The sequence below is a fragment of the Rhamphochromis longiceps genome, linkage group LG18 (assembly GCF_057381845.1).
Source record: "Rhamphochromis longiceps isolate RC_006_pf linkage group LG18, R_longiceps_female_GT1.1, whole genome shotgun sequence".
Taxonomy (NCBI): Eukaryota; Metazoa; Chordata; class Actinopteri; order Cichliformes; family Cichlidae; genus Rhamphochromis; species Rhamphochromis longiceps.
Window position 1 is genome coordinate 9,675,790 of NC_140574.1, and position 12,236 is coordinate 9,688,025.

The window sequence follows — 12,236 nt, forward strand, 5'->3', positions numbered from 1 at the left end:
TATAGTGGGTCTGTTAACTCTCCCATGCATGTTTAACTAGTTGGAGAAGTTAACAGTTAGAGAATTGTAAGTTCTAACTGTGAATTCCTGCAGCACTATTTTATTCTAAATCTAATGAGCTGAAGTATCATTTACCTAATATTAAAAAGTGATTTCAAATTATTTTCTGTCTTATTATATTCCCAATCAACTTTTACTGCCAGTTCTGTAAATTAAAATGCGCCAAGGCTCCTCTGGACGCTTACCTGTGCCTCTCTCCATGAAAAGGACTCTGGAGACTGGCAGGAAGTTTGTGCCGCTCAGCAGCAGCTCTTCCCCTCCTTCCACAGAGCAGGAAGTGAGGCTGACCGACTCGATGACAGGCAGCTCCTGGGCCGAACGCTGGGCTGTGGTGGAGAGAAACGATAAATGCATATGTAGTCAGACTTTAATCATACACTACCTTTCATCAAGGTTAGTGCATCTCAAAGTGCTCTACAGATGACGGACAAGCCATTAATAATACAGAGCAAAATGCAATAAAACATCAATCCATAAAATACAAAGTAAAATAAAATGTAAAAAAAAGCAACAAAGAGTAATCAGTGAAGTTAAGAGCTTGAGTAGTGGAGCAGAAGTAATGCAGGATAAGGTTGATTAAAAAGACATGACATTATAAAGTAGAATAAAATCAAATATATCAAATAAGATCTGGAAGTGAAAAACAAAATAAAATAATGTTTATAAAGCAAAGCACTTGTGATCAGTGTTTGCAGAATTGTAAAAAATCTCAACCTTTGACAAATCCAAGTGACACTGCATGTTTCAAATGTGACTCCTTTGTAAAAGGATTCTGTATCATAATATGAATTCTCCATAAAGCAGCCACTCACAGCATTCGATGGGCAGAGAGGCAACCTGCAGAGCCAACACTCGTCCAGGGGGTCCTGAAGGGGGCACTATAGGGAGGTGGGTACGAAACACCAAACGAACACGTGTGTTTTTCCTTCCAACATCTGTTTCTCCTTTCCTCAGCTCAATGTCTGAGTTCCTCAGTTTCAAAATCCCGGCACAGTCGATGCTGTGAAACACAAGATTTGTCTCATGACATAATTTTGAGTAGGAAAAGTTTCACTCAACACTGAAACTGAAACTTTAGGGAAAGAGCTATTTAAAACTTAAAGTAGACCAGTTACAAAGGTATGACACAGCAGTCAAACATGAGCAGCCCACCCGAGCATATATAATAAGCAACTCCAGCATATGTGTTAAAAAAAAAAAAATCCTTTTTCTACAAACATGACGAGGACAGTGAGAGCATCCTTCTGACTTACAGAGCAGTCATGTTGTTCTCGGGGCTGAGGGGGATGTCCAGTAGTTTGGTCCCCACCTGGACGCTCTCGTGACTGGCAGTGCCCACCATCTTTCCAGTCACTCTGAAGGGGAACATACATTTAAATTTACCAGCTGAGAAAAATAAAGTGAAATCCCAGCAGAACACAAGTTATTTATGAACGAAAAACGGTGAAATTGCTTCCAAAATGTGAGGATTAATAATCCTTTTCACGTCACTTCAAGTTCTGTGAACACATGAGATCAATAATCACTAATATCACTGTTCTGTCCCAAGTAAAAGATTAAAAAAAATGGTTCATAATAATTTAGTGATAAAATGTCATATTTCATCTGTGGTAATTTATGTTAAAAAAGAGAGTCATTTAGTTAAAAATATGTTCTATACAGTCAGCATTAGTTTTTCTGTATCTTATTTTGAAGGAGTAATCTGTGTTCGCAATGCATTGTGGGAAGCAGACGCTGCAGTCAGTCGGGAAAAGCATTGTACAGAAAACCTGCCTATCTGTGTTTAAACTTCATCTCCTGTGGCCTGAATCTTTATATACACCATCGAAAGCAATGGCTGTAAGTTTATTACATGTTCTGGTTGTTTTATATGTTTATAAGAGCTGATTTAGAGATCGTTTTGTGAATGTGTTTGTGCCAGGAATTAGCCTTATCCCAGAAGCGGATTTTGCTTAGAGCATGGTCTATTAAAACATAGCAATGATGCTAGCGATCTAATTTGCATATCAGAGGATTGTTAAAACTATTGTTTATCATTACTTAGCAGCTAAGACTAACTTTGATACATGTTTTCTGTCACTAACTATTTCTTTTGTGCATTTATTTCACAATGTCAAAGAGCTAAAGGATATTTTATTTTCTGGTTTATTTTTTAGTTTCACTCAGCACTTTCATCGAGCTATTCAAGCTACAGTTGTAAAAGATTGTAAGCCGTCGAGAAGACTGTAATAAAGGAGCAAGACGCTCAGTTTCCTGGCTCATGAAAATTGAGTTTGGCTTGCTGTTGACCTGCGTTAACATACACAGTGTATCCAACACGTAGCGATAACAGTACAGTGAAAAGCCATGTCAGCAGTTGGTGGAAGATAAAGTTTATGCCACAGCGATGGATGCCCACGGGGAGAAGGCAGAAGAAATGGCTAACTCAGGAGACAAAGCACCATCAGAGGCTAGCTCCCGATCCAAACACTCTGGCTCCAAGCGCTCATCTTCCAAGTTGTCCTCAAGGTCCAGTGTATTGGAAGCAGCCATCTTTGCAAGAGCGTCTGCTGAAGCTACAAACGCCAAAGCCTTGTACAGTAAGAGACAATTGGAAATTAAAAAGCAGCAAGCAAATCTGGAAATGGATTTACAGATGTTAGAGATAGAGAAAAAAGCTGCAGCTGCTACGGCAAAAGCAGAGGTTCTAGAAGCTGCCGCAGCTGTTGAACAAGAAAAAGGAGAAAGTTTAAAAAGTTCAGTCCCACCACAAGTTATCAGACAGAGAACTATGGAGTACGTGCAACATCAAACCCAGCTAAAGTCACATCCGGCTGAAGAAGGAACACCTCAAGTCAAACTGACAGCAAAGGCGCCATCATTCACTCCAAGGAAACCAACCTCCTCTCCACCTGTACTCTCAAAAATGTACGTAGAGGAGGAAACTTTTGACCCACCAAGAGAGTATGTCGAGCCGAACAGTCACCATGCTCCTCACAATAGTGATGCACCTATGGCTGACTTTGCTAGGTTCCTTGCACGCAGAGAGTTAATCACAACAGGGCTCTTTAAGTTTGATGACACCCCTGAAAATTTTAGAGCATGGCAGTCTTCATTCTTAAATGCAACTGGAGGCATTGATCTTACATACAGCCAGCAGTTAGATCTCCTAGTCAAGTGGCTCGGTAAAGAGTCCTCAGAGCATGTTAAAAGAATCAGGGCTGTTTATACCACTAACCCCAAAGCTGCCTTCCAGTTGTCATGGGATAGGCTGGAGGAGTGTTATGCTACACCCGAAGTAGTAGAGAATGCCCTGTTTAAAAAACTGGACAGTTTTCCTCGCCTTACAAACAGAGACAATGTTAAACTTAGGGAACTAGGAGATTTGCTCCTAGAGCTGCAGGTTGCTAAAGACGAAGCCTACCTCCCAGGCCTCGCTTACCTTGACACACCACGTGGGGTTAAGCCCATAGTGGAAAAGCTGCCTCCAGGCTTACAAGATAAATGGCTCCACACTGGTTCAAAATACAAACAAAAATATAATGTGACGTTCCCTCCATTCTCATACTTTGTAAAGTTTGTCCAAGAGGAGGCAAAAGCGAGAAACGATCCAAGTTTTGTGTCATGCAGCAGTCAACCCCTCAACAAAGGTGAGAGACCACCATTCAAACAAATTAGCTACAAATCACCTCTAACTGTAAACAGAACAGAGGTTGATACAAGTGCTTCTGCTAGTATCAGAGAGGATGATCTAACACGTTATTGTCCAGTCCACAAGAAAACGCATTCTCTAGCCAAATGTAGAGCTTTCCGGATCAAACCACTACAAGAAAGACGAAACATACTCAAAGAACACAAACGATGTTTTCGCTGTTGTTCTCCCATGCACACAATAAAGGACTGCGACCTGAAGGTCAAGTGTGAGGAGTGCCAAAGTGAAAGACATTGCTCTGCCATGCACCCTGACACGGGTCAAAAACCCCAGCCGGAAAATGCACCTGAACCAGAGCCTCAGCCTCAAGACAACACTCTACCCAAGGTAACGTCACGATGCACTGAGATCTGCGGTGAAGGCTGTCCTCCGCGTTCCTGCTCCAAGGTATGTCTAGTTCAAGTTTTCCCTAAAGGTCAACCAGAACGGTCTGTTAAGATGTACGCCATTCTTGATGATCAGAGCAATTGCTCGCTGGCGCGTCCTGAATTCTTCGAGCTATTTGGAATCAAGGATAGCCCTCTGACATACCATATGAGAACGTGTGCTGGTCTAACTCAAATGCTCGGCAGGAAAGCAGTGGGGTTCCAAATTGAGCCTGTAGGTGAAGGCCCACGTCTAGACCTTCCTCCTCTCATTGAATGTGATGAGATAGTATTTAACAGAGATGAAATACCTACACCTGAAGTCGCTCTTGCCCATGCCCACTTGAAACATCTGGCTCCTCTGATACCTAAGCACGACCCAGCTGCCCAGATTGCAGTTCTACTGGGCAGAGACATCATACAAGTCCACAAGGCACGACAACAAGTCAACGGACCCCACAATGCTCCCTTTGCTCAGCGCCTAGACCTAGGCTGGGTAATCGTGGGGGAAGTATGCCTCAATGCTCACAGGCCAACGGTCAATGCCTATAAAACCCACGTGCTCTCCAACGGACGTCCATCTCTCCTCACTCCTTGTCCTAACAGCATGAAGATCAAAGAAAAACCATGCTATGGCGGGGAGCACAAGAGTAGCTTCTTAAAACGCAGTTCGAAACCCAATGCAGCAGAAGAAAAGCTTGGAGAGAAAGTTTTTGAGCGCACAGAGTATGACAACCAGCATGCCCTGTCCTTTGAGGACGAGACCTTCCTTAAGATAATGGAAAAGGAAGTCCACCAAGATGGAAACAATAACTGGATTGCTCCTTTACCATTCAAGTCCCCTCGCTTGCCACTTCCAAATAACAGAGACCAAGCGCTGTCTAGACTCAACTCACTGAGACGCAACTTAACCAAAAACCCTCAAATGAAAGAGCAGTTCTCAGAATTTATGGACAAGCTGTTTAAAAACAACCATGCAGAGATTGCTCCACCCATTGATGATAACACTGAGTGCTGGTACCTGCCTATTTTCGGCGTATATCACCCCCAGAAGCCCGGTCAGATACGGGTGGTCTTTGACTCTAGTGCCGAGCAGTCTGGTGTGTCACTCAATTCAGTGTTATTAACAGGCCCTGATCTCAATAACACCCTCCTTGGTGTCCTGATTCGGTTTAGGAGAGAGCCCATTGCAACCACTGCTGACATTCAGCAGATGTTTTACGGGTTCCTGGTTAGACCAGACCACAGAGATTATTTGAGGTTCCTGTGGCACAAGGACAATGACTTGTCAAAAGAGGTGCAGGAGTACCACATGCGGGTACATGTTTTTGGTAATAGTCCGTCACCAGCGGTAGCCATCTATTGCCTTCGAAGAGCCATCCAGGAAGGTGAGGCAAAGTTTGGAGCAGACACAAGACACTTTGTCGAGAGACACTTCTACGTTGATGACGGGCTGATTTCGGTTCCCACAGAGTCTGCAGCCATCGATCTGCTCAGGCGCACATGTGCATCCTTAGCTGAGTCTAACCTCAAGCTCCACAAAATTGCCTCGAATAGTGTCTCAGTCATGCAAGCATTCAAGCCAGAGGATTTGGCCTCCGGTATTAAAGACTTGAGTCTCGGCGACGATGCTTTACCGGCCCAGAGAAGTCTAGGAATGTGCTGGGACATTAACACTGATTCATTTACCTTCAAGGTAGCCGTCAATGACAAACCCTATACCCGCCGCGGGGTTCTCTCAGTGATTAATAGCATCTTCGACCCCTTGGGACTAGCATCGCCAGTGACAATCAAAGGCAGACTCTTGTTACGCAAAATGTCAAATGGAGTCCAAGATTGGGATGCTTCTCTCCCCCAAGAGGAGATGGACGCATGGGAAACGTGGAAAATGTCCCTCCAAGATTTGAGCCGCCTAAGAGTGCCGCGCTGCTATGTACCAGCCTCCCTTTCCATGTCCACTTACACTGAACTGTGTGTCTTCAGTGATGCCTCAAGCTGGGCTATTGCAGCAGTAGCATATTTGAAAACAGTCAATGCAGAGGGACAATGTGAAGTCGGATTTGTGCTTGGCAAAGCAAAACTTTCACCCCAACCAGAACCGACAATACCTCGTCTTGAGCTTTGTGGAGCAGTTCTAGCGGTGGAGATGGCGGAGCTCATTCTGGATGAACTTGATCATAAACCAAACACTGTAAAATTCTACTGTGACAGCAGGGTGGTTCTTGGGTACATTTGCAACGATTCAAAGCGCTTTTATGTCTACGTACATAATCGAGTTCATCGTATACGCCAGTCCACATCCCCTGAACAGTGGCATTATGTTACATCAGAGCAAAACCCAGCTGATCTAGCAACCAGGTCAGTACCTGCATTGCAGCTCATGGACACTATGTGGTTTAAGGGATCAGACTTCCTTTACAAACTACATGAACCAGAGACGAATGAATCGTTTGAGCTGATTGAACCTGAAGTGGATGCTGAAATCCGACAAGTTAGTACCTTTGTTACTCAGATTCAGAAGAGCGGATTCACACCAGAACGCTTCCGACGCTTTTCAAGCTGGACCTCACTGGTACGTGCCATTGCTTTCTTAATTCACCAAGCTCGTTCTCACTCATCAAGCAACTCGTCAAATCATTCATGCAGGGGCTGGCATAAATGCAGAGAACCACGCACTCCAGAGGAGATGGATGCGGCCAGTAACCTCATTCTCCAGTCTGTTCAAAGGGACGCTTTTCCTGATGAGTACGCTGCTCTACAAGCCAATCAAACCATCCACGCCTCTAGCCCCATTGTAGCCCTCGACCCATTCATGGGTGAAGACCTCATCAAAGTTGGAGGTCGCCTCAAACATGCTTCATTGGACCCATCGTTAAAGAATCCAAAAATTCTGCCAAGCAAGCATCATGTGTCAAAGTTGCTTGTCCTGCACTATCATGCTAAGGTTGTGCATCAAGGAAGGCAGTTCACAGAGAGTGCAGTTAGGCAAGCTGGACTGTGGATTGTAGGCTGCAAAAGACTGGTCTCATCCATTATCCACCGTTGCGTAACATGCAAGAAACTCAGGGGGAAACTAGAGACTCAAAAAATGGCAGATCTCCCGCCTGAAAGACTTGAAACATGCCCTCCATTTTCGTATGTTGGGTTGGACGTGTTTGGCCCATGGTCAGTGGTTACTCGACGCACACGAGGTGGCGCAGCACAAAGTAAGAGGTGGGCGATACTTTTTACGTGTATGACTACAAGAGGTGTACACATCGAAGTCATTGAATCTATGGACACTTGCAGCTGCATAAATGCAATACGCAGATTCTTTGCAATAAGAGGCCCAGCCAAACAACTGCGGTCAGACAGGGGCACCAACTTCATCGCAGCAAGCGTGGAGCTTGGCATGGCACAACCAAACAAGAACCCTCCCGACATTATCAACCATCTTCATGCCAACGGTTGCACATGGGAGTTCAACCCCCCACATGCTTCTCACATGGGGGGCGTCTGGGAAAGGATGATTGGGGTAACTCGCCGAATATTGGATTCTATGCTCTTGCAGAACAAACACACCCGTCTCACACATGAGGTGCTTTGTACCCTAATGGCTGAGGTATCGTCTATAATCAATGCAAGGCCCTTGGTCCCTATTTCGACTGACCCTTCCTCACCATTCATACTCTGTCCTGCAATGATACTGACCCAAAAGCAGGGCGTTCTTTCTCCACCAGGAGACTTTTGTGGAAAAGACTTGCTCAAGAACCAATGGAAACAAGTGCAAGCACTCGCCAATGGTTTCTGGAGTCGCTGGAGAAACGAATATCTCAACACCCTCCAATCAAGGCGCAAGTGGCATGGAACACACCGCAATCTTCAGTCAGGCGACATTGTGTTGTTGAAACAAAATCAAGCACCCAGAAACGAATGGACAATGGCTATCATCACAGCCACCTTTCCAAGCAGTGATGGGAAGGTCAGAAAGGTCGAAGTGAGGACATCTTCCCAGGGAGTCTCAAAGACTTACCTGCGTCCCATTTCGGATGTTGTTGTGCTCTTAGAAAAGGAAGTGACTGATAAAAAGTAGTAGTGGCATCAGTAATGCCAGGCGGGGAGTGTTCTGTCCCAAGTAAAAGATTAAAAAAAAATGGTTCATAATAATTTAGTGATAAAATGTCATATTTCATCTGTGGTAATTTATGTTAAAAAAGAGAGTCATTTAGTTAAAAATATGTTCTATACAGTCAGCATTAGTTTTTCTGTATCTTATTTTGAAGGAGTAATCTGTGTTCGCAATGCATTGTGGGAAGCAGACGCTGCAGTCAGTCGGGAAAAGCATTGTACAGAAAACCTGCCTATCTGTGTTTAAACTTCATCTCCTGTGGCCTGAATCTTTATATACACCATCGAAAGCAATGGCTGTAAGTTTATTACATGTTCTGGTTGTTTTATATGTTTATAAGAGCTGATTTAGAGATCGTTTTGTGAATGTGTTTGTGCCAGGAATTAGCCTTATCCCAGAAGCGGATTTTGCTTAGAGCATGGTCTATTAAAACATAGCAATGATGCTAGCGATCTAATTTGCATATCAGAGGATTGTTAAAACTATTGTTTATCATTACTTAGCAGCTAAGACTAACTTTGATACATGTTTTCTGTCACTAACTATTTCTTTTGTGCATTTATTTCACAATGTCAAAGAGCTAAAGGATATTTTATTTTCTGGTTTATTTTTTAGTTTCACTCAGCACTTTCATCGAGCTATTCAAGCTACAGTTGTAAAAGATTGTAAGCCGTCGAGAAGACTGTAATAAAGGAGCAAGACGCTCAGTTTCCTGGCTCATGAAAATTGAGTTTGGCTTGCTGTTGACCTGCGTTAACATACACAGTGTATCCAACACGTAGCGATAACAGTACAATCACCCTCGCTTTTTTTCTAATGACTTAAAAAAATAATGAGCATTAGTTAAAGTCTTGCACTTATGTTATTAACTTTAAAAAAATAAACATTGTAATATACAATGGCTGGAAAATTTCACTGGCCACTAAAAAAATATTCATCCAACTTGATCTTGTAGACTTACTTTGATATTTTTAGTATTGACTGACAGTTTAAGGTGTGCAGAGTTGACTACATTCCCTTCTGAATGATAAATGAATCTCTCACATATAATTTTAAATTATCCATCCATCCATCCATCTTCTTCTGCTTATCCGGGGCCAGATCACAGGGGCAGCAGCCTAAGCAGAGAAGCCTCCTCCAGCTTGACTGGGGGGGACACCAAGGCATTCCCTGGCCAGCCGAGAGACATAATCTCTCCAGCATGTCCTGGATCTGCCCTAGGGCCTTCTCCCCGTGGGACATCACCTCACCCAGGACGTGCCCAGGATATATCCTTGTCAGATGCCCAGACCACCTCAACTGGCTCCTTTCGATGTGGAGGAGCAGCGGCTCTACTCTGATCCCCTCCCAGATGGCTGAACTTCTCACGCCATCTCTAAGGGCTCTTGACTCAGTTTTAAATTATATTACTTTCAAAGATGGAACTGAACTCAATATTGTGTTTAAAATACAAAATTTGTGTGGGTGTGTTTTTTTTCTCAGTTTGGATCTGCACTTCACTCGATATAGGATATCATAATCAAAAATATATTCTCTGGATTATGGGAAGGGACTAACAACAACTGTTGTAACATATTTTCTGGACTAACACGAGAACCAGCTGGTGGTTTATTGCACAATGGTTAAAGCTACGACAGTCACGTGATGGGTCCCCTGAATTTTGTGTTCCTTGAACATCATGGCATGAAGAAAACATTTGTGTTTAAATAGAAAAATACTGCAGCTCAGTACCTGTGTATCTGATAGAAAGGATGTGGTCTGATTGATCGGTCATCAGCTGTTCCAACGAAAACCTGAAGAGAGAGCGGTTTTCTCTCTGTGTAACCACACAGCTGTGAAGATAGAGAGAGACGCAGTGTGAAATCAAACTGCGATGAGGCCAGCAGCAGTGGCCAAAGAATTTGTTCCAGTGTCGTGTGAACATGATCAAAGACATGTTAACCTTAAATTAGATCTGATATCATATAACTCAGTTAAAAGGTGAAAAAAAAAACCCCTGAGAAATTTCGTTTTCACCTTGACAACAGGATGTCCAGTCGGTGCAGCTTTGACGGCTCCTCTGCTGCCCTCCGTCTCGTAGTGGGCTCTGTGGTGTGGCCGAGGCTGGACCTCAATACGCAGCTCATACTGGTCAAACTGGGATGGCAGAGGCCAATCAAGTGGCGGCAGGGCGTTAGACCTGAAATAAATCAGATGTGAGAATTTTAGATGTAGTAAGAATAGAAAGACCCACATGGAGAGAAGCAAGTAAATTTACAGGATTGAAATGTTGAAAAGTGATGCTGTCCTTGCCTGAATAGAGGGCTGTGGGCGCTGGCTCGGGTTCTGCCCCAGGCCAGAGGAGGGGGAACAGAGAGGTAGTCCATGCCCACAGATGGGGGCTCTCTCCTGGTCTGCTGGGTCTCTGGCAGTGGGCAGGGAGAGCTGTGGCCCAGAGCCTGCTCCTGGTCCACCTCCCTGGGAGATAACTGCAACACAAAAATCCCACCTCTTTAGTTCTCCACAGACTTGTTTTTGCTTTGCTATTTCTATTATGTTTCTTTTATATTTCAGTCTTCTCTGTATGTTTATGTTTTTATTTATTTAAACAATTCATCATGTGAATGTGCCAGATTTAGCCGCACGAGCTAATTTTCTTCTGTAGTCCCTGCCTATTGATAACATATTAAATTAACCAACAAAACCGCACATACACAGGCATGTGAGGCTAGCTAAAAGAGAGAAACATATCTAAAAATAAACACATGCCTGTTATGTGTGGGCTGTGTGCAGACAGGAATAGGACCCAAGGTGCAGACTCCAGAGCCAGATGTGAACTCAAAACAGCTTTAATGTTAAACTCAAATATAACATAACTGGAAAAAATCAAACTAAACTTACACCGGAGGACTGACAGAACACAGCTAGGTAAACGGTAGATCGCAACACAGACACAAAGAAACACAGGGCTCAAATACACAGAGGTCGTGTCCAAATTCATGGGCTGCATCCTCCTGAGAACCCGGCCTTCGCGGTCTACGTGGGCCGGGTCCTCAGAAGGTCGGGTAGGCCGGAAGTAAACGGCCGTGAAATTGGACGGTCTAGCCTTCTGATTAGCGTCACCGCTGTCTCGGTGGAGTTTAATAAACTCAGCCGTCTGCTTCTTGCTATCTAAAATATAACAGGGCACTGGCGTAAATTCTCGACTGTCTCATACTTCTGTTTAATCAGTTTCCTGTTTGACGTTTAGTCAGCTGTGTAAAAACCAAGGAGGAACCCACCCGGGGTAGAGATGGCACGATACCACTTTTTTATGTCCGATACCGATATCGATATCATAAATTTGGATATCTGCCGATACCGATATGAATCTGATATAGTGTTTTTTAATCAACAAAACTGTTTTTTAAATATCTTGCTGCATTTTGTATAAGTTCATACTCAAATTTAAAACAACAACTACACTAAAGCTATTCTGTTATACCTGTATGCAAAAAAAAACATTTCATAGTTCAGCAATACTGATCAATCTAATAAACTTAAACCTACACCATCCTCCCTATTCTGGTATTTTAAAGAGTACTTAGCATAAATATTAAGCAACCTAACTAATAGGGTTCCAACTCCCAGCAACAACAAAAATAAATAAATAAAAAATAGGGAACCACCCCTCACGCTCCACCTCATGATGCTTAATCGACGTAATCAACCTTAATTTGATGCAGTGTGAAAAAAAATGCACAGAAATCAATTATTTTTCAAGAAATATTAAATAGATTCAACATCTTTCTTCAACAAAATTGCAGACTGCACAGATGGTACCTTCCCAAAGGAAAAAGTACTATAGCTTACTAGGGTATATATATTAGACTTAATAGTCACTATATACAGTAATGGACTTCTATTCATTTTACATCAAATTAAAAATTTGGGTGTCAGATAATTATTTATTAAAAGCTAGACATTTTAAATGAGAATAAGAAAGAAAAGTATGTCTTTGTGCCCCCTTTTCCCTGTTAATGCCCTATTGGCC

General features: G+C 43.2%; 2 protein-coding genes across 2 annotated transcripts in view; one reads left to right on the forward strand and one right to left on the reverse strand.

Annotated features, from left to right (window-relative positions):
• The window catches only part of nfatc4 (nuclear factor of activated T cells 4), a 29,885-nt gene that overhangs the window by 4,641 nt on the left and 13,008 nt on the right, over window positions 1–12,236 (reverse strand). Inside the window, exons 4-9 of the mRNA XM_085389867.1 lie at window positions 10,517–10,692; window positions 10,241–10,403; window positions 9,956–10,056; window positions 1,314–1,415; window positions 873–1,060; window positions 246–386 (exon numbers count right to left, since the gene is read on the reverse strand). Of these exons, the coding sequence (XP_085245993.1) occupies window positions 246–386; window positions 873–1,060; window positions 1,314–1,415; window positions 9,956–10,056; window positions 10,241–10,403; window positions 10,517–10,692 (871 nt within the window). The remainder of the gene's footprint in view (window positions 1–245; window positions 387–872; window positions 1,061–1,313; window positions 1,416–9,955; window positions 10,057–10,240; window positions 10,404–10,516; window positions 10,693–12,236) is intronic.
• Window positions 1,766–8,188, forward strand: LOC146647721 (uncharacterized). Its single transcript, XM_085389935.1, has 2 exons — window positions 1,766–1,899; window positions 2,217–8,188. The coding sequence occupies exon 2, from the start codon at window positions 2,447–2,449 to the stop codon at window positions 8,186–8,188; it is 5,742 nt and encodes a 1,913-aa protein (XP_085246061.1). The 5' UTR covers window positions 1,766–1,899; window positions 2,217–2,446.

Excerpts from the sequence above, each read along its gene's own strand:
- LOC146647721 (XM_085389935.1), top strand. The coding sequence starts at position 2,447 with ATGGATGCCCACGGGGAGAAGGCAGAAGAAATGGCTAACTCAGGAGAC.